Below are 21,271 nucleotides of genomic sequence, written 5' to 3' on the forward strand. Positions count from 1 at the left end.
AACACAAAAGTATGGTGGACGGAATGAGGTCACTTATTCCTGGCTTGGACTAATGGAAAAAGAAAACGCTTTATTGAAGCATCGAGATGTTTTAGCACAACGAGCTCGAGGAGCAGAGCAAAAGCAGAGCAGACGAAAATGTTGCCGATGTGTTCCGCTGGAACAACTAGAGCACGCTCGTCTCCAGCACGTGCTGGTAGCAAACTGGCATTGTTACTCAAGATTCCCGTGTACTTTCCACGGTTTTACCGCGGTAGCACCGCTCTCAGACCTGGACTGTCTCGGACTTGTCAGTGCAGGACATAAAATGTAACGAAACATAAAACCAATATTGCAGGCAGACTGCAAGCGATATCCATTCTTCTCCATTGCCCACACTACCAACCTTCCCGAACCGTACTCTCCGGATACCTGAACGAGCTAGACTCTCGCCCCCCCCCCCACCCCTCTCACAAAATTGCTTGGTCCCTGGCCACATCCAGCCCACCAATACTCTGCCCTCGAAGCTCTCCTCACCTTTCTGGATACCATAGGACTTCGATCATTATTGTGGAAGGGGCTCATTATTTCATTCCCCGCATCCCCACCAGCAATGGAGTAGAGTATCGCCCTTTGCGACAAAACTCTCCAGTCATCATCTTGTAATAAAGTTGTTCAAGCGATATCTACCGTCGTAGTTACATTAACGAAATTGTGGAGTAATCAATGAGCAACCTCGTTCCTCGTTGGGGTTATCAGGTACATCTAAACTTAGCCGTATGGTAAGTCTTCGCAGACGCTAGCAAGGCATGCGAGGAACAATGGACAAGGATGCTGCAGACCAGCACGCCCGAAGGGGCACGCACTTATCAAAGTACTAGATTTGACGTGATGTTTGTTAGACGGCGTCGTAATATGAACCGTAAACCGTCCACCACTGGCAACAAGAACAAAATAAGGACAAACAGCAATGATACCAAGATTGGCATCTCGCGCGTATACTGGGCCAACGTTATTTCTGTATACGATTAGGTCGATGTCTTTTTTCAGCTATAATCTTCATTCTTAATTTTCCGACATATTCCCAGTCACACGAAGCCTCGACCAATGGTTGAAGACGTGGACACCGCATCAAGTTCGCGTACAAATATAGGAGTGTCCGTGCGGTGAGTGCAGCAGAACATATAAACACATACAACAAGGGCCCGTAGAAAGAACAGTCCGATCCAAGTTAAATAATTGCCGGCTGAAAAGCAATCACAGCACAGGCCACGTAGGAAAAACAGTTCACTACCGACATTCCCGCTGCTGCCCTTCCTACCACGGTTGCCCCAAAGTACACTTCCTGACACAGGTAGCCGGTACAGCTTACAGCGTAGAGAAATGACCCGAAGGCGAAAGTGGTGCGATAAGTTCTACGATAGGGCATCATGGAGTCCTTCAACGAGCACATCAACACGAGAAAGGATAACAGGAAGAAAGTGCCCGAGGTACACAAGATAAAGAGTACATCCAACCGTAGGACGAAGAACTTGCCCTTGTAGTGCACCAGAGCGATCATGATGAAAATGGTGGGACCCAACAGGACCTGTGTGATGTTTAAGAAGCCGATGGGAGTACTGGCGTAGGCACACATGATGGTAGGTGTGACGAGAGCAAAAACGTACAGTTAGTTGACGCTTGACGCGTTTCCCTTCAGAGAGGCGGCTTCCGACAGTGGTCCGAACGACAAACAGCGAAAAAATCAATCGATTCGAATGGTTGATGACTGTGGAGCTCTGCACGAGAGGGATGCTAATGTTGGATGAACATTGGACTTCTTCTACTACATAGTGTAAACCACGCACAAGGTTAACTTGCAAGGTACACCACAAGTTCAAGTAAATCTACTTCATAAACTATGTGACGCATTGACGGGGAAATTTTACTTGGTGCGAAGATTCTAGAGCTCTTGCAGTGCAGTCCCATTCTGTGATTTTCAGTTATTATTCCCCCCCTCCAGCTAGCGAGGTCGCCTACTGCCTGCTGTTAGTCATCGCGAATGGAAGTACGTTTGGGGCAACAAAACTCAATACCTTTTTGTAGTCGAAATATGTGATAGGCAGCGGCGTAGCCCCGGGGAGGTTCGAGCTTCTCTACCTGTCACAGGCTGACACACAAATTGTGTAAATCCGAGGAGAGAATGTTTCCCCTGCACTGGGTGTTATTAACCCTTTTATACGAAGAGCCAAAAGGGTGTATATACAGGGTGTCCGCCGTAACTATAGAAGTAATTTTAAAAAATACAACAATCACTTTTACCCTGTTTTAGCCAATGGCAATGTACCCTACACTAAAGGCACAGGCAAGCTTCTGTGTCGATGCATTAATTAATTCATTAATTTTCGTTGATTAACTTTTTAATTATCAAAGAGAGGGGACCGACCCAATGAGAACGCCGGATCCCTCGGGGTCACTCGTAACATTACCGTTTTCAGAACAAAAATCGAGACTGTTATAGCGCGGGGAAATGGCCTGGAAATAAGGTGCTCTGGTGGTCACTTTTCGACGCTCAAGTGCAGCGTTCCCGTTTTCCCGTGTTTTCCTTTCCTCTGTATGCGGGGGAGAGAAAACGCTGTCGCAACAATCAGATCCCCGCTGCGTTTTCCCTGCGAAGACTTAAGAGAAAATAAGGAAATCGCATAATAGGGATAGAGAAATAATAGAAATATAATAATAATAATTAAGAGTTAAGAATAATAATAATAAGAAGAAAATAACAATAGGAAATAGAACAATAGAATAGGAATAGAAAGATGATATGAAGGAATAAAAATACAGAGGAAAGCTCTATTATATACCGAAAGTTAATTAATGCATCGACACAGAAGCTTGCCTGGGCCCGGTAGGCCTTTAGGCGCAGAGTACATCGCCATTGGTTGAAACTGGGAAAAAGTGATCTTTCCATTTCTCTGCTGCCCACCTCTGTGAGGGCGACAACGGCGAGCCCTTTCACCATCATCACCACCACCACCACCACCACAATTTTAAAAAATTACTTCTTTAGTTACGGTGGACACCCTGTATATATGATATATGGGGGTATTTTCACCTCACATCTGTATTTGCACAGATATGTGTGTGTTTGTGTCGGTGCAGGATCAGCGCTGGGGGGGGGGGGGGGGGGGGGTGAGAGAGAGTGCAGGTTTTTGTATCGAGTTTCCCCATTCCTACCTTGGAAGTGTGGCTACGGCACTGGGAGCTGTGCTAAGCGAACCAATGGGTACGTCTCACATGGTGAAACGGAAAAAAACGAAGGACGAGCATATGTTCACCACCGTTAAAAATCACATCGCAGTGTTTATTACGCAACACCATCTCCCACCTTGCACTTTTAAAAGTTTTGTCCATCTCGAGAATTCGATGTTTCTTGTGTTTCCTTCCTACACCATTGATGCATGCACACCCTTCGAGGCACTTGAGGCTTTGTGTGTTGTCCTTTCTTCTGTGTTCCAGCCTCAGAACATCACTTTCCATCGCCTTCGAGACATTTAGTACATATCTTCAAAATGCCGTAAAGTAAGAAAATAACGTCTGCTTTTTGCTGCAGCAAAATGCCTGAGCTCTAGCTAATACACATTAATCGACAGTCTTGCGAACTTGCGAACACCATTAAAGCTCAGCTCCGCCGATTTTCGACTGCGACAGAATGGAGCCATGCTTGGGCTGTGCGTTCGTTTCCGCACAGGGAGCATACATGTGAAAAATTTTCACCCATTTGTTTGTAGTTTTTAAGAAAACAATTTTTTAACTTTCCCTGGCACGGCGGTCCTGTGGTCGGCAAACCCTGACCAATCCCGGCTTCGTCCTGGCTTAGCCGCGCTCGTGGCTTGGCTAACGCCAAATCATTGATGCGATGGCGGAGATCTATGGGCGAAGGTGAATGTTTTGGGTGTGTTCCGTGATAATTGCTGTCGTTAATAGCCTCAAAAATAGTTTTGCCGGTCTTCTTTAACAAGCCTTACAGGATGGCCTCGTTGTGCAACGACGGCCGTCGTGAGCGGACATTCTGTGCCCGCACTGTGCTTCATGCTACCAACTAGACCTAACTCTGTGACGTACACTTACGCATTCTCAATAGCTTTGGCAGCGCACTATGCGCGGACTTGCTGCGCGTGCAGAAAGCACCACCAAAGCTGTTGAGAACGAGAACGTGCTCGAAGACGAAGTATTCCTTATAAGAAACATGATAAAACGGTGCGGTGGTCCCCGATAGCTCGTGACAGCTATTTCAGCACGATACAGCGGCCATGACGGAGTGTAAACACAAACTGGTTGCCAGGCAGAGCTGGCTAGGTGTGGCTATCCAATCCGCGCAGTTCCAAGTATGACGTCACAAGTGGAACCGCCGCCCGGTAGTTTTTCTCAAATTTCTCACGAAGGAGCATGGAAATTTGGAAAGCAATGTGCGTTTATGAATGAAGTTGGGACCACGGTTCTGAATATCACAACGTCTTCATACTTTCGGAACAGCAGCGGAGCTGCACTTTAACCCCAGCGCTACCACGGTGGCGCTACGCCTCACACTGGACCAAACATGGCGATTGCGGTACGAGTATACGAGATCGTCGCTACTCTTGCTGCCTTAAGGGTTCCTTAGCCGCGTCGCGCCATCTTGCCGTCCCATTCGAAAGCTGTGTCTGTTGTTTTGTTTGTCTTGCTTATGTGATCGGTACGTGCATAGATTTTTCGTCCTTTGACAAGAAATCGGTAAGTTCGTCACTATTTTTGCACTATTACTTGAGCCTTCATAGATTCTGCGCTTTTGATGTGAAAGCGCACATCCGGGTCAGGCGACTTTTCTTTCTCTTTTTGAACCTCGTTTCTCACCGACTTCCGTTGCTTCCGTTTTATGGCACGTGTTTGATTCTCGTGGTTTTCAGGCGCAATGCGGGAACCATCGTGTTTTGTGTCGGATAGTGAGTAAGTTGATGTGAATGGTATGATGTCATCTGCATCCTAATCATGCACTGTAACACTATGCTCGATGAGGTAGAGCACTTTGCTCTGGACGTGAGGTTAGACATAGTTCTCTCCAAACCGAAAGAGACATCAGGCGAGAACAGTGACCACGACCTCCTCTGGTTTTTAGTGGAGAGCATCGTAGCCGGCAAAAGCGACGACATATTTACAGATCCCCGCGTGAAAGAAATTCTTTCGTGCTCATCTTCAACGAATGTTTTCGATGATATCAGGGAACGTGTGTGTTCGTATGTCAAGTGCGGTGATCGTTGCCGACATGTTATTGCTCTGCTGATTGGTATATCGACGCTTAAGCTCTTCATAAGAAGCAACTGGACCGGCCCAGCTTTGAAGGATCGTGTTGAGGAGCAACTCTTCGCGAATGTTGAAAATGAGAGCGAATTTTTCGACTGTTGCGTCAAAGCGTTGGAGGTTGGTGGTGAACCGGCTTATCACCTGGTCAGCAACCCGGCGTTACTCGTCCTAGCCAATATTCTTCTAGTGGAAGCACGCGCATTCAGTTCAGCGCAAACGGCATCCTTGTGGGCTTGCAGGTGCGCGTACATTCACCAATTAGTTTTACTTGAACGTTGTTCTGGCCTGTACTGTTTAATAAAAGAAAACCTGGAATGGCTGGAAACGCAGAAATTCTTCCAAGAAGGTCCGGCAACAGGAATGCAGTTTCTAATGGAGGCAGCCATGTACCATCTTCACTACTTCGAAGTGACCAAAGCACAGTCATACCTCGACAGAGCAAAGCAGCTCTGCCACGCCGAGTTTGAACTTACAGGCGCTCTCGGGAAGCGAACCTACCACCAGCAGACGTCACTTCCGCAGCTCATTCTGAGCACCCGGCGTTGTGGTGACGTTATCGGTTCATCAACTGAGCAGCATTGCCCACTTCGTGAACTCCCGAAAGATGTTACGCTGAAAGACGACACCATTATGAACGAGATAAAGTTCAGTGATGAACTGCCCGTGGAATGCACCTTGACTGCCGAGGAACAGTGTCTGATCTTGGCGATGTGCATGTTCAAGAAAAGCATCGGTTCGCCCGAACCCCTTCGGGACGAAGAAATGACGGCTTACATTGCCAAGATAACGAGCGATCCAAAAGTTTGGTCCGTGCACTTCAGCGCCCTCTTTCACAGGTCGAGATTAGAAAGCAAGAACAGTCGAAGAGTGGAGAGGGCAATGTCTCAGTTGCAGTGCCTAGTGGATGCCGTCAAAAGCGAAGTCCCCACTGCGGAGCAGCGACAGCGCTTGTTTTTCTGCACGGCGCTCCCAGCAACGTGGAACGTGGAGAAAGAGCTCGGCCATCTCTTCTTCACTCTCGGAGCCACCAAGAGTGCGCTCGACCTGTTCCTCAAGTACGAGCTGTGGGAAGAAGTCGTGGTGTGTTACATCCAGGTCGGACGTCGTGACCGTGCCGAAGCCGTCGTTCGAGAACGCCTCCAGGTGGAGGAAACCGCGTTGCTGTATTGCCTTCTCGGCGATGCGACTGATGAACCTGCGCACTACCTCAAAGCTTGGGAAGCATCCGGCGAGAAGAGCGCACGCGCACAACGATCGCTCGGAATGCATTACTATCGCAAGAAAGAATACGAACGAGCGATACCGCACCTCGAAAAATCGCTGGAGATCAACAGCTTGCAGATGGCTGCGTGGTTTTCACTCGGTTATGCGGCGTTACAGGCTCAGAACTTCGAGCTCTCGGTGAAGGCGTACAAGAGGGTTGTCAACATTGATCCCGATAACTACGAGGCTTGGAACAACATGGCGAACGCTTACATTCGTATGGGAGATAAACAGAAGGCGTGGAAGGTTCTTAAGGAGTCACTAAAGTGCAACTACGAAGACTGGCGTGTGTGGGAGAACTATCTTCTAGTCTCTGTCGACGTTGGTGCCTTCGAAGAGTGCATTCATGCGTGGCACAGGATGATTGACATTAAAGGGAAGCACGCCGATTCGAAAGTGGCGCGCATTCTCGTCAGGGCCGTGTTGGAAGACGTTGTGGGCATGACGGGAAGCTCCGCGCGGAGCTTGAGGAAGAAACTGTCGGAGCTCTTCAGCAGGGTGACTTCCGGAATCACGAACGACGCCGACATGTGGCATTGCTACGGTGCGCTCTACGCGATTCCCGACAAGGATGGGGTCAAGGAGGAAGACGTTGAAAAGATGTTACAATACTATCAGAAGTCTCATCGCTGCCTCACGCACAAGCCCAAGTGGGAAAGGGACCTTGAATCGTGTTGCGAGGTGCTAGAAAAGTCCAGGGAGATTGTTGAAGCCTGTGTAAGCGGGACCAAAGATATGGCGGATGCAACAAAAAGACAGCAGCTGTTGTCGACTGTGAGGATAACGATACGCGGAACGCTGTCCGTGGTGAAGGCATTCGAAAGAAACTATGTACCAGATCAGATGGAACAAATTGGGCCTCTCGTAGAACTTGTTGATGCGAAGCTCGATGAACTTGCGCTGATGCTGGCATAGATGTTGTGTGTCAGACGTTTGCGAGCTAAACGTGAAGGTTGAAATATCCGTTCAGGCGCTTTACTATAAAGTCGGTGCCACGAATATAATGTTTTTGCTCACAGATTTGCAGTATAGTGCCGTCTCCATTCAAATTTTCACAGACATATGTGGATGCCATCTCGATTACAGCACACTTCAACCATGTGTGTATATGCAGCAGAGAGATTCTGTAATCAGGTAGATAAGGTGATAAATGCAAGCTCATTGTTTGTTATTTTGCTTTGTGGACCTGGTCTCCTTCGGCCTCCCGTGTTGCGTTGGGAAAGCACACTGTCAAGCTCGGGCTCACTTATGCGTAGCTCAACCAATGGTGTCAACTGGGAAAAGGAAGCTTAAAGTTTAAGCACAAACTAGGACCTAAACTGAAGGTATGCGAAAGCTGTCACATACCTTCTTGTCATGTTTAGAGTCACTCTGCAAAGTATTTCAATAGATGATTTCAGGAAGGCCCACTGCTCTCTGCGTGTGCATTGCATCCTGGGAGATTGTTGTCATGAGGAAGGAAGAACAGTTCTCCATGCTTCGTTTTCAATGACCTTGACACCTCATGGCCTATTGCCCAAGAGAGGAGAAACCGAAAGAGTTTGGAGACCTTTTCCTCCTTTCTTCTAACCAAGTTCCCATAGTTCATAGTGGTGCTAAGCCCTCTGGAAGTTTCTGATGTTGTCTGTTAGGGACAAGACTTGTGGATTACGTTCTACAGTATCTTAAAACACTGCTCAGTCACCTTTATCTCGGCTTTATACCCTTCGGTAGATGGGACATACCCCTGACCTTGACACACTTGAGTCGTGCGTACTCTTGTGGCACTACAGCATACTAAAATTAGTACTGTTAAAAATTATGGTCACTGATAATGATTCTGGTAGCATGTAACTTTGTGTGTGACTTGAAAATACATTATGGATAGGACTTACATGTACAAGTTACAGCTGTTGATTATGAGAACAAATATATTCATGTTTCCAGCCCAATTCCTATGTGTAGACAAAGATGAACAACATGGAACAAAATGTATTGCGGGTCAGAAAAATACCCCGACAACCAATGAGCTGCCGGACATTGGCTGACACAGTTAGACTCGTGAATCTGGAATCAGACCATACAGATTGTGGTGTGGAACTTCTCTTGAACATCATTGGAACATGCAGGAAAACAAAAAGAAAAATATGCATTGCTCGTATGTAGCACATTTGTATAGAAGCGACGTCCCCTTGCAGCGCTAACAGATAAAAAGTGCACTGAAGCATGGGCTGAGCTTGTGCCTTCTCATCTGGTATTCCTGGAACGAAATTTAATATGCGGCACAAATAAGACGCAGCTGTTCTGCCCCAGCAACGCAGCGCAGCTGTGTGGCGCCGCGCGCGACTGCTTCCGCACTGGTGCGCGACATCACCGCACAGCGGCGCCACAGGTCACGGCATTCAAAGAGTGCGCGGCGATGACGCGTTTAGCGTTCCAGCAACAGCGACAAATCACGAGGCTGGATCGGCGAGACTGCAGGGTCACATGACCCAGTCGTCACTAGAGATCATTCAGCTATGTGCAGAAGCTTTTTTGGGGAGAAGCTGGCATACACCGGTTGATCTATTTATAGTGTGATCAATACTGGAAATATAGGAATATCAACGCTGGGAAATGTGAGTAATTTTCAAATACTTGCAAATCAACACGAGGGAGGTGCAAGCGGACCCCCCCTCTCCCCGCCCGACAAACCCGGGGCTTCCACTCGCGGTGCGGCATCTTTACCGCTCATTTTGCACTCTCGGAGCTCGCACCCTCCGTAGGGGTTGCGAACCCTCTCCTTTTACAACCCCGACCGCTATCAGACACCTCACTCGAACTTCGCACTGCCGAACCCCGCGACCCGAGGTCCGAACCCACGGTCGACGGAATAAAGCAACCTACGTGGCTGAACCTTCTTCGACTGTCGCATTTGCGGGGGGAGCTCAACCTAGGGGGGGAGAGAGAGGGGGTAGATGGGGAGCGCAGTGCCCTTGTGGAACAAAACGGGGGCTCGCCGATCCCCCCCGTTCGCTTGCAAGGCGCTTCTCGCCGACTGTGGCAGAGAAAAATGCGCGGATTGAAAAGGCAACACGCGTTTTTGCAGTTAGGCCTATTTTGGGGAGAGCGCGTTCAAAGAGGAACCGCCGAAAACGCGATTCACTCGCGCCTTGGAATCGATATTTTATCGATGGAGTGGTCCAGATATCTTCCTTTCTTGTCAGTCGGTGTCGGTCGATGTGGAGGTGTTGAGGGCCTGCACACGCTGAAATTAGCGATATAAGAACCGTGCCCTCCTCGAAATTTAGATGAAACAAGAAGCGAGCACCCGTGAGCCGGCGCCAGGACACCAGGACACCATGGTCCCCGCGGACGACCTTGAAAACGTGGGATGATATTTGGGTTTAAATAAGATGTTTCTAAAGCCCCGATTTTTTGCTTGTTTGCTGTACTTCAAAACGTTTGAAATTTGCGGGGTTTCATAACTTCTGTATAGGCAGCTAAGGTTTACAATGTTACGTCTGTAACGTGCAGTCACGTGCTGTAAAACTGACACGGATATCAAGTGGTCATGATAACTCGGGGGTTGTACCGTCCTCATCAATGACGACCATTGTAGTTAATTATCGTATCATTCTGCAATTAGCTGCATTTTGTGACTGCGACCCGTTTAATGCGTGTCTCCTCGTGGTGACCTTACCCCCAGAAACTCTACGCTTACCTGTGCCTATCGGATTTCCTATCTTACGATATTTTTACGACCTATTTTTTTATTTTACGACCAATTTTACGATATGAGCGCCAGATAATTTATTACGAAGTCTTCGAAAAACTCCCACATTGTTCCTGATGCGAGAGCGGGCCTTTCGAAGCAACTTTGCCAAACAATCTGAAACAACGCTGCACAGTGGGATGCGTAAAATAATTTCATAGTGATTTGTTGTTGCATTTGTCGGTGTTTTTCTACTCCAAGTACACTGCGTAGCGTTACAGAAGCAAGTGTGGTCAATGCGCAGTGATATGCGCAAGGACGGTAAAATCACGGTAAAATCACGGACGGTAAAGGACGGTAAAACGGACGGTGCTGTGGGTTAAAAATTTGCCGCCAGCGAAGCAACAATGTTAACTAACGTGCATTCCGTGCCGAACGAACTGTGTAATCTAGGTAATCGGGTTCGCTGTGTGCTAAGTGTATACAATTGCTCCTACACTCTAAGAAAATAATAATAAAAATAAAGGGAAGGGTGTAACCTTAGTGACCTTTTAGGGACTAAATACATTGCCACAACTATTATCCACTTGTGCCATAAAGGACCAAAACACGAACTTTTATGCAGCCCCTTTAGGGTTCAAATGGATGAGACTATATCAGGAATTGAGGGACTGATCGAGAGGGTCTATTCTGCAGTACTGTCGGAGTAAATTTCAGATCAGGGGTATTAAAATAGGGAGTAAAATTATAAGCTAGGGTGGTAGACGCTGTCCTCCCTAATTTATTTATTTATTCATAAAGTGTACAACGAGATCATGGAAGAACAGTAAGAGCTATTTCCTGCGGAATTGTGCTGACGGAAAGATATTTTGTATTTTTTTCTTAAAAAACGTTGTTGAAAGCGTCGTGGCGTTTCTCCTTCTTCTTCTTCTTTTTTTTTTTCTAGCTCGCATAAAGGTGTCTCGTTCGAGCATTATTCAAAGTGGTACATGTTTTTCAAGTAGTATACAAAGTACTGCGTGTTTTGAAGAGTTAGAAGTGTCGCGTACATCGTGGAACTGCGCGCACGTGTGTAGATAAGCGTAAGCGGAAAATGGTGGTACGATTTGTGGAAGCCTACGAAAAAAAGAAAACCCAGCTGGATGAATCGCTTTCATAACGAAATGAGAGCGTAACCTACGTAGGTTCTCTGCACGTAGACTGGATTGAATTAGATTGAAAAGAATAGCAATCGTAGACATTTCACCTCATCACATCACCACACACCTCATCTCATCGTCATTCATGTAGTAATTGTTGTAGACATTTCGGCAAGACTTCGCAGCACTTTTTTTTTAACTTCTGCAACAGTTTGAAGCTGCTTGCGTGCGTGAAAAACGCATCAGGGGTCACCCGAAATGTCCGCTACGTAACAATCTCGAATCCTGCGAAGAAGATTTGTACCCTTGGGGAACCCCTTGGTTAGGATTGGTACCCCCTTAAAGTTATCATTCATGATTTCACAACAGTGCTGCGTTGATTTTTTAAGACTTCGATTACATTCAACACACACGCACAAATAATAATAATAATAAAAACATGGATACTCAGGACCTCAAAATGTGAGGGTTACTATATAGTCGTGTTCAACCAGACAAGAGCAATCATACATTCTTTCTTTCCTTTTGTTACTGGTAACCACTGGGGGACAACATACTATTATTTGAATGATTTTTATATAATAAGTGTATGATTTCTTCAGGTCATATGTACACCTCACAATTTTTTTTTTCTCATAGTAAAAGACAATACAAATATTATGAACGTATCTCAAACGCACCAGGAGTGCCTTTCTCGGGTTGAACACGCGACAACATAAGCACCACACACCCTAAGAAACAAAACAACAACGACAACTACTAGAAAGACACATTATAGTATAGGAGACGATTCTGCAGTTTCGCAGGCGAGCGTTAGGATGTTGCCCGTACCTTTTTTGTAACGTGCGCGGGTACGTCAGACGTCCACGCATGACTGTCTTCCAGCGACGTCATGAGGACTTCCGTGGCGACTTCCGCACACAAAACGTTTTTGCTTTCAAACAAGCTCCGCTTTGATCACGCGATGCCTCTGGCCTCATTGTTCGTGTTCTTTGCAAAAAGTACCTCCTGCAACGGACAAAAGCCTTGATGGCATTTTAAATGCATTCATTCCCTCGTTATAGGTGAGGTTGATTGGCGCGCTAGCCGCGAAAAAATAATTTACTAGTGTTGTTCCGTCTCTCTGCTCAGACACGCCAGTTATTTTTGCTCAAAGCTTGAAGATAGAGTAATGTCGGAATAACTGTTATTATGTCTCCGGAAGAGGTTCTATTTTGAGCAGGTCTTGAAAAGGAGTTCAGTGTAGAACCCTGTCGTGTCTTTTGTCGCTGCAGTACGTTGAAAAAGGTCAGAATCTTCGCTCCTTACAACGGTCGCGTGCTCTCTGCAATCTAAGGAAAGGAAATGAGTAATTTTTACTCCTTTTGAGGAGTAGACGCATTCCAACGGAGCACACAAAAGACGTACTTACAATGATACTGTTTTTGTGTGTGTGTGTTAGCGCCGCGAAGCAACTGGGGCTATGAGCGGCGTACAGATGTGGACAGATGCAGAGAGGACAGCAGGAAGGTGTGTGTGGGGGGGGGGGTTAGTATGCGTCCTGGGCCGACTTCAGGGGGAATTGCGCCGCCATTCGCCTGGAAAACCTTCGGAAAACCCAGGGAAAACCTGAGACAGCACAACCGGTGGTAGGATTCGAACTCACCACCTCCCAGTCTCCGAACACGACCTTGGCTACCACCAACCGCTGGTTTACAATGATGCTACATGTGAACAGTGAAAATAACCGGACTTATGCGATGGCACTCTTTGGCCAATAGTTGCCCTTCTGCAAGCAAAAAGAAAAAAAAACAATAACAGCTTGTCAGCCGAAAGGTGACGTCTTGAATCGAGTGTAATTGAAAAAAAAAAAAAATCCCAGAATTGGAGGCCTCGTGGTCACAAAGTCGTGCTACAACGAGGGAGGTCATGAGGGAAATTTTGTAAACGATTAACGTAGCTCCGAAGAACATGTTCACATTTCGAAGAGCAGTTCCACCCTATAAAAGCTGAAGAAGACTACCATAAAAGGCTGCGAGAAGATATCGCACGTTAAAAGAACCCCCAGCAGGTGGTCGAAATTATCCGCACTCCTATATACCCCGCGGCACGTGCAGCATGTTGCCAAACAGTTGTGGACGGACTCGCCTTACGCGTTCTTCTGTTTAGACAGATTATATATATATATATATATATATAGTTTATGTAACGAGCCCATCAATAAGCTCTATTGAGATGCGCGCGAAATACTGCGGAAGAAGTAATTTTTAGATAAAGTAAGATTAGTAAAGATTACTTGATTTTTGCGAATTTCGCGAATGCTATTTTTCGCGAAATTAAAGTCCCGCAAAGGGACACCTCTGTACTCTAATTACAGGTACACTAGTCACACTGTAATTACTTTGTACTGTAACTGGAGTAATTACATGTACTCTAATTACAGGTACTATATTTGTACTCTAATTACACCTCTGTAAATACTCTGCGGTATAGGATCAACGTACCGCGAAATGAAGGTCTCACGAAGTATTCCCCAAACGTTCCTCCATATCGGAATGCGCGCATTACTAAAACCGCGAAATAAACCACTTATACAATATTAACATCTGAGGAGATCTGTACGACTTCGTGGAGACCATTGCCTCGTCGTCTATGTCCTGTCCGCGCATGCGCACTTCAAAGCAACGTGTAACATACATATTGTGAGAGCGAATCGTCATAAACTCATCATCATTGTAATCTTTATCTTCAAGGTGCAAGCATTAGAGCTACTCGGGGTTAGCTGCGGACCTGTATGTATGTATCAGTAGCGTAATCAAAATACTGGATTTGAATACTTAAATGCTACGTGATTTGCGTACATAGTAGTTAGGGTTCCTGGAATTCGGTGCTTAATTTTTTGGACTTTCGGTGCGAAAAAAATCGGTGGCTATTTCGTCTACTATAGGAATCGGCGGCTTTCGGTGGTAATATTTTGAAATATGAAGACACCCAGTGGAAACCAGAAACGATACGGCAGTTTCCCATGCACTTACACCAACATTTTATTTCCATTTGTGTTTCATTAAAACGACAAATATTAAAACCGGAACTTGTTATAAAAAATTGTGAGGTACATGTAAAGCGATGCAGGTGACGTAGCACACCGCTGTTTTCGCTGTAGGAACGTTAAATTTGAACACGCTCGCTAGAGGCGAAATATTTGCTCTTTCAAGAATGACCTCATGTCCCCTGTCACTTGCCATGCAGTTCAGCAAATCAGCAGTTCAGCAGGGACAGCAAATGACATCAAGACGTTGTAAGCCCTCATTTCGACGTCTATCGGCGAATAATTATTTCCACTGAACGCCTAAAAAATTTACCGGCGTACGTTTTCCGGTGCTTTTCTGTCAGGTAGTGCATATAGTGTTTTAAATACTTTTAGTATTTAGTATTTTTATTTTTATTACTTTAGTATTATTTATATTTCTAGTATTTTAGTAATAATAGTATTTAATCATTAGTAACCCACTTAGTACAGCTACCTGTTGTTCGTCAGTTTGTCTTCACACCATGTGCAGTTTCACACATTATTTTGTTTTTATCGTCATTTTCATTTTCATTTCATTTCACTTTCCCGCATGGAATCGGTCTTCTGATACTGTGTTATGGCCTCAAATTTGACCTTCTTTCCCGGAAGCTCTGTTTTTCGGTCAGCAACTTCTCCAATTGCTAGATTGTTTTGCAAATAAAGAGAAGGAGGTTGGCTGACGGATGTTGTGAAATGAGACTCGAAAGAAAAACAATCCCTTTGGAGACCAATATACCCAGGTATCTTAAATGCATCTCGGAAACTTTTTATTTATTTATTTATTGATAGTGTTGTCCGTCTATTAATGGTCTAAGCACGACAGAGAACAAAAACAATGGCACAAAGCATAGATAAAAGCATAGGAGGTACAACTGTAGTTTATATCAAAATGAATTCAAGGTTGCAAACAGGTTACAGAGCAGTGCAAGAGGAAAACGGGGCATTACAACGGTATACAACAGGTGGGGAAAAGATAAAAGTCTGTACGCATATATATGTGTGAAATAGCAGTGAGGAACAAGTCGATGTCAGGCAAGTAAACTATGGAAGACGGAAGCTGTATTCGATTCAGCTGCGGTACGATAAGGAGACGAGAACTGGTACGCACTAGCATGGGGTGTGGGTAAATCAGGGTGACGGCTGTGTCGTGTTCTCGATTCAGCAGATGGGAACAGCGAAACAGCTGACGCTAATCTAGTTTGGTGTCACCTCTTAGAGGCTGAAAAAGGAATTTATGACGGTGCACCTTTTTTTTTCGAGTAACAAGCGGCTCAAGGTCGACTTCACGGTATAGAGAGCAGGCACACATGACGGGAAACCGAAAGCGTTTTCCAAGTATTTACTACTCTGTTGCGATGACGTTTGACGGTCGTTTGTGCCACATCTTATGCGCATTTTTCCATCAGTGCTTTGCGTCGTATCGTAAATAAATACGTTTTTACAGGACGTTGTACATGTCTGACTTGCTGCCACACTTCAGGCCATAAAGCACGGCTCGCAACCTCCCCCCCCCCCCCCCCCCCAGTATTTCGTACCTATGAATACATACACCCTTATAGTAATCATAGAACGATACGAATGTGTCGGAGATACTCAACCCCAGTATACTTCGAAATGGAAATAGTATCTCGCGGGACCATTTTTTAAAAAAATATATGTTTTGTTCTTCACCTAACAGCGTTTCCAGCACGAAGCATATACATGCACCACATGTGAAGCCAGTGCATGTCTGTGTTCTCAGTACGGCGCATGCTGCACCTGCAGCACAAACCTTGGTATAACTAGCACACTACAACTTTGCCATTGCGTTCGCCTTCGGCCAGCGAATGCGAAAATGAACCGTACATGCTTTCCTCTCTTTCATGAAACATGAATGCCCATGGGTCCCCGCCGCTGTAACGACCCCGTATATATATATATATATACATGCCCTTACACATGTCGGAATATTTTGCAGTTGGCAATGCGCCAAAAAAGCGTGCTCATTGTCCGGGGGCAGAAGAAGCTCATCGTGGTTCGCTGTTGGTCAGTCTGTCATGTTCCGACGGCGGCGCGCCGGAAAAACAGGCGGTCGATTTGGTGAACCACACCCAACCAGCGAGCTTTATCATTAAGTACGGGGTCACGCAGGATGGGAGATGGATAATAGGATACAACGACTAGGTAGAGATACACAAAGAGATAACGGGAAAATTAGGGAGAATGTGTAAAAAGGAGGGGCGATACAAAGCAGAAGGGGTATAGGAGCATAGCGACGTGGTCGCAGGCATTGCGACTTTGCCCCATCCTCCAGGTAGCGACCCAAGTTTCCTGAGGGCTGTGCGAGCAGGAGCATGGCGTTGAATTTTGATGCGAAAGACAGCGCGTATTTGTTGACGAAAGGGAAAAGGTTATATACTTATGTTGTTGTGCGTTTCTTTTGATTGGAACTCGAGCGTACAGACCGCGTAGCAACGGTGACCTTCAGTTTTGTGATATCCTCAATGCAAAAACTTAAAACCGAAAATATAACTGCGCTCAGAAATGAGTGACGTGATTCTGCCTCAATACCCCTACGTACCCGAATACCCCAATATACCCCAAAATACCCCAATAACCCAATGTACCCCATCACCTGTACCCGAACAATTTTCCCACAGGTCGAATACATTGGGATATTCACTTCACAGCGGACTAGACGTACTAGCACAGGGTCTTGTAGTCGTTACTATAGGTGTCTGCGTAATTGATTAGAATGATCCCTTCTTTCAATATCGGTTCATCATTTCAAAATAAATGTGTTTGTTTGTTTGTAAGGAAAAAACATACGTACAAATACCGACATATCGACAAACATCGACATACATTGCATCGGAAATTGGTGGTATGTGGACAGACAGTCAAGCGATCGGGGACCACGTAACTGTTGTTATCTTATCTCCTCTGGTACAGAAGCCAGCTGGTAAAACCTGCATGTACAAATTGGTTTAAGAAAAGCAATATGTCATTCACTATACTCATCGTATCATTCTAACACCTTCCGGACATATGCTTTTACGTAATATCGTTCCGCAGTGGCTGGTCTCTACTTCTCCATATTTCTCTCGGCTATCACCATCATCACCGCATGCAATATTCACCGTTATTGCGCGGCCCTATTAATGTACCACATTCGGACTCGCGAATTATATGGCACGGGCGCGTCAACTGAGCCCCTCCCAAGGGGTCGGAGCAATTGGTTTATGATCCTGCCGGCCACCGAACACTAAAGAAGTACGAGCAACAACTCTCGAAGGAGCCAACTTGGGGCGGCCACAAAGAAGGCCCATTGTCCGCAAACGAAGCGCCAGCGGCTGTTTAGAAGGAGCCAAAGGGGGCAACAAAGCCTACCGCCGGCTGGGCGCACACTTTGGCTCGGGTTCGGCTCTTTGGAAAACGTCCAGCGCACATCCGCAAACTTCCACTTCGGATCTCACATACACAGATATCCAGTTGGGGCCAAAGCAGCACAGCATCCTGGCCCAATATTGGCGATGCCGGCCCCATATTGGTCCAATCTTGGGCCAGTATTGGTCCAACGTTGGCAATGCCGGCCCAATATTGGTCCAATCTTGGGCTAGTATTGCCAGTATTGGCCCAATATTGGTCCAATCTTGGGCCAGTATTGCCAGCATTGGACCAATATTGGGCCTCTATATATTGGGCCAAGTTGTTGTGTTGCTTGGGGGTCTTGCGCCCTTGAAATTCTGGTCCGTTATGCAGGTTTCAGTCCAGCGCACTCACATGCGACCTTGACACATTGCTTTGCAGCATGACTCTCACACACCAAAAATTGCTTACTACCGTCTGAGATTTTTCCTGGGTTTTCCGGCAGACTTTCAAGACGAATGTCGGCACAGTTCCCCTCTGAAGTCATCCCAGGACGCACACTAACCCCCCCCCCCTGTCCCCCCACTCCTTCCTGCTGTCCTTTCTCCGTGTATTTTGTACCCCGCTCATAGCCACTGCTGCTTCGCAGTGCTAACAATGAATTTAAAAAGAAAATGCTTTTCGGTATATGACTCTGACACGAAATTTGCTTTCCAGTATGACTCCGACATATAAAATTTGCTTTTCAGCATGGCTCTATAGGGCACTACTGTATACTAAAAAAGCAAGTCTTACAGTATGCCCTAGAGTTCATGCCGATCGGCATGAACTCTAGGGCATATAAGACTTGCTTTTTTAGTATGATTCTGACACATAAACAACAACAACTTTATTTTATGATGATGTTTCATGGCCCAGGGAGACACACTACCCCATAACTGCATGGTGGTGATGCGACACATAAAATTAGCTTTTCAGTATGCAGTCACTGCGGGGAAACCAATAACTACACCCAATAACTATATATGGTAGTTATAAACCAATAAACAAGTAACTAGGGTGGATTGACTTATAAGTCATCCCGATTTAAATAATCCATTTTAATCGCGATTTAATTCGCCGGCTTTCCTAACGATTTAAGTCGGCACCTAAAGAGTTGTTTTTTCATTGAAAGAAAAATTAAACTAAAAAATCCCGAAATTCCTAAGGAAGCTGCGAAACACGGCGCAGCCTTATATACGTTCCGCAGTTAAAAGGCAGAAGGCTTACCTTATCTTATCTGGATTGCATGATATGTTGGCCGTTAGAAAATGTGGCCCACCAGAATGGATGTCTCTTCATCTGTCCACGTCCGAACGGCGCTCATAGCCACAGCTGCTTCGCGGCGCTGACACACACACACAAATGGATGCACGCCTCGTGCCTCCGACGCATCGTCTTGTAGCTGTGACATATTTGTTCACAATGGACCTTGATGCTCATAAAATGTGATTTAGCGGCTCGTTCGTTCCAGTTTATCAAGCTAGATAGATATATATTTGGCTTCAACATACTAACAGCGACCCTCAGCTCTACATTCAACTAAATTAATGGCCTCTGTTCAATCTATCTTTGTTTATCACTGTATGCTTCGCAGATTTTCTCAAAGCTTGGTGTTCGTGTCAGAAAAGAAAGAAAGAAAGGAAAATGGAAACTGAATTTAAATCAATTAAACCCGATTTCGATCGAACAAATCAAACCTTGCATAGAAAGTACTGTTTTTTTATAATTTTTTTCACAATCACGCTAAAAACCGCCGAAATGTGGCTGCCGTCCTTGTGCTCCGTAAATAAAACGTACCCTTCAAACAGTGTGCGCTGTTGAGTTCGACCTAGGTCTATGGATGTTAGCCTGTCCCCGTTGTAGATCCCAAGGTTGCAGGTCAGAACGCGCCAGAGGACGCGCAACAGTTTTGCCGGCGCGGTACCACTTGTTTACACGCGTCGTCCCCCCGCCAGGGACGATAAACATATATACTGTACCGTATATGCTGTGGTTTCAGTGCACGTTATAAAGATAATCAGATGGACAAAATCAGTTCATGGGACCGACCACTGTAGGGACCGCTCACGATCATGTGATGTCTCCAGACATAATCAACGTTCTCAAGTAAGTGCAGGAAATACGCAGTTGTATATGCAGCTGTACTGAAATTGGCTCTGCAGAAGTAAATTAAGGACTTCTAGTCGCCTAGACTGCAGTTACTCTGACCCTGCAGTTACCTCTGACTCCGAAGTTTATTCCGCAGCATTGTAAATACTTCCCTGGACTTCGCATAATGCAGTCCCGGGAATGGGAATGTATTTACTCCCAAAAGGGGCTAAAGCTGCACCCATTTCTCCCACCATAAGGAAACGGGAGTAATAAGTTGGAGAGCAATTACAGCTTTTAGTCTCGTTGAGATGGCAAAGCCCTCACGGCGTGACGTCATACCGATGCGGCTGTGCTGCTGTCCTGTTTGGTGGGCGAAAATCGCACGATCATCGAGTCACTGGGTGTTGTCGCCCCCGTTATTAAAGGCAATAAGCCTCAAAGTGGCGTAGCTATTGGATGTGCTACGCGACACAGAAAGGCCAAATACGCCGTACACACAATGCGGTTTCCTACTCCCTTTCGCCCACCACCCAGCGACGTCCGCTCTGTGCGCATGCGCAGATACGCCCTCTTGTTTACAAACACGAGTGGGTCTATACTGCTCAGCATTGCAAATAGTCCCTAAAGATCGCATAACTTTCCGTGCACTTGTCCCCAATAGGGACTCATGGTTGCAGTGACGCATCCTGTCCCCCAGAATGACAAACTACTCTTTTTTGTTCTTACACCCTAAAAAAAGGAGTAATGGGAGTAATTGCAGCTTCTAGTCCCCCAGATTGTAATTACTCCCCATTTTAGTCCCCTGACCCCGAAATTTACTCCCCAATACTGCAAATGGTCTCCTGAGTGCAAGAGTGTATACGTTAATATGTGCTCTTCGTGAATTTGATGCAATAATGCTATAATATATCTTAGCTAACTTAGCAATTTTCCACCCACACAGAGCAGGAAATAGTTAGCTCTTCTTTCTTGTTAAATTGTGCCCTGTGCATGTCTCAAAGTTTTATATCATTAGACATATCACAGTTGACGGTTTCATTCAAAGTATTTTCATTCGTGCACATGAAGTAGACTGTGAAAACACACCGTGAAATGCGGTCCCCACTCTTTGACATTCATTTAGTCCAATGCATTTACTCCGTAAAGAGAGTACTTTTTGTGGCAACGTATTTACGCTTAAAAAAAAACTAAAATTGCTTCTTTTTTCTTCTTAGAGTGTGATATGTCACGCGGGTCGCCACTGTTTGAAACGTGCGCGCAATAATATAGACCCCGACAGTCCCCATACGCGACGTCTCCAGAGCAGACTTGTACGTAACGCGTTAGAAGTAATTGCGTTACTGGTAATCAGTTACTTTTTGAGTAATTTTT

At 45.8% G+C, this 21,271-nt stretch overlaps 2 protein-coding genes across 3 annotated transcripts in view; both read left to right on the plus strand.

Moving 5' to 3' along the window:
- The first annotated feature begins 4,708 nt into the window (after window positions 1–4,708).
- Window positions 4,709–21,271, plus strand: part of LOC135388132 (plasma membrane calcium-transporting ATPase 2-like) — a 134,621-nt gene continuing 118,058 nt past the window's right edge. Inside the window, exon 1 of one of the 2 annotated variants that reach the window (XM_064617479.1) lies at window positions 4,709–4,728. The gene's annotated coding sequence lies outside the window, so the exon portion shown is untranslated. Of the gene's footprint in view, window positions 4,729–9,043; window positions 9,156–21,271 lie in introns of those variants that run through there. The other variant, XM_064617478.1, reaches the window with a different exon arrangement.
- Window positions 4,832–8,489, plus strand: LOC135388131 (tetratricopeptide repeat protein 27-like). Its single transcript, XM_064617475.1, has one exon. The coding sequence runs from the start codon at window positions 4,984–4,986 to the stop codon at window positions 7,471–7,473; it is 2,490 nt and encodes an 829-aa protein (XP_064473545.1). The 5' UTR covers window positions 4,832–4,983; the 3' UTR covers window positions 7,474–8,489.

This window comes from Ornithodoros turicata, chromosome 3 (genome assembly GCF_037126465.1).
Source record: "Ornithodoros turicata isolate Travis chromosome 3, ASM3712646v1, whole genome shotgun sequence".
Lineage (NCBI taxonomy): Eukaryota > Metazoa > Arthropoda > Arachnida > Ixodida > Argasidae > Ornithodoros > Ornithodoros turicata.

What these genes read in the sequence shown, in the direction of transcription:
- LOC135388131 (XM_064617475.1), top strand. Translation starts at nt 4,984, where the DNA reads ATGCACTGTAACACTATGCTCGATGAGGTAGAGCACTTTGCTCTGGAC.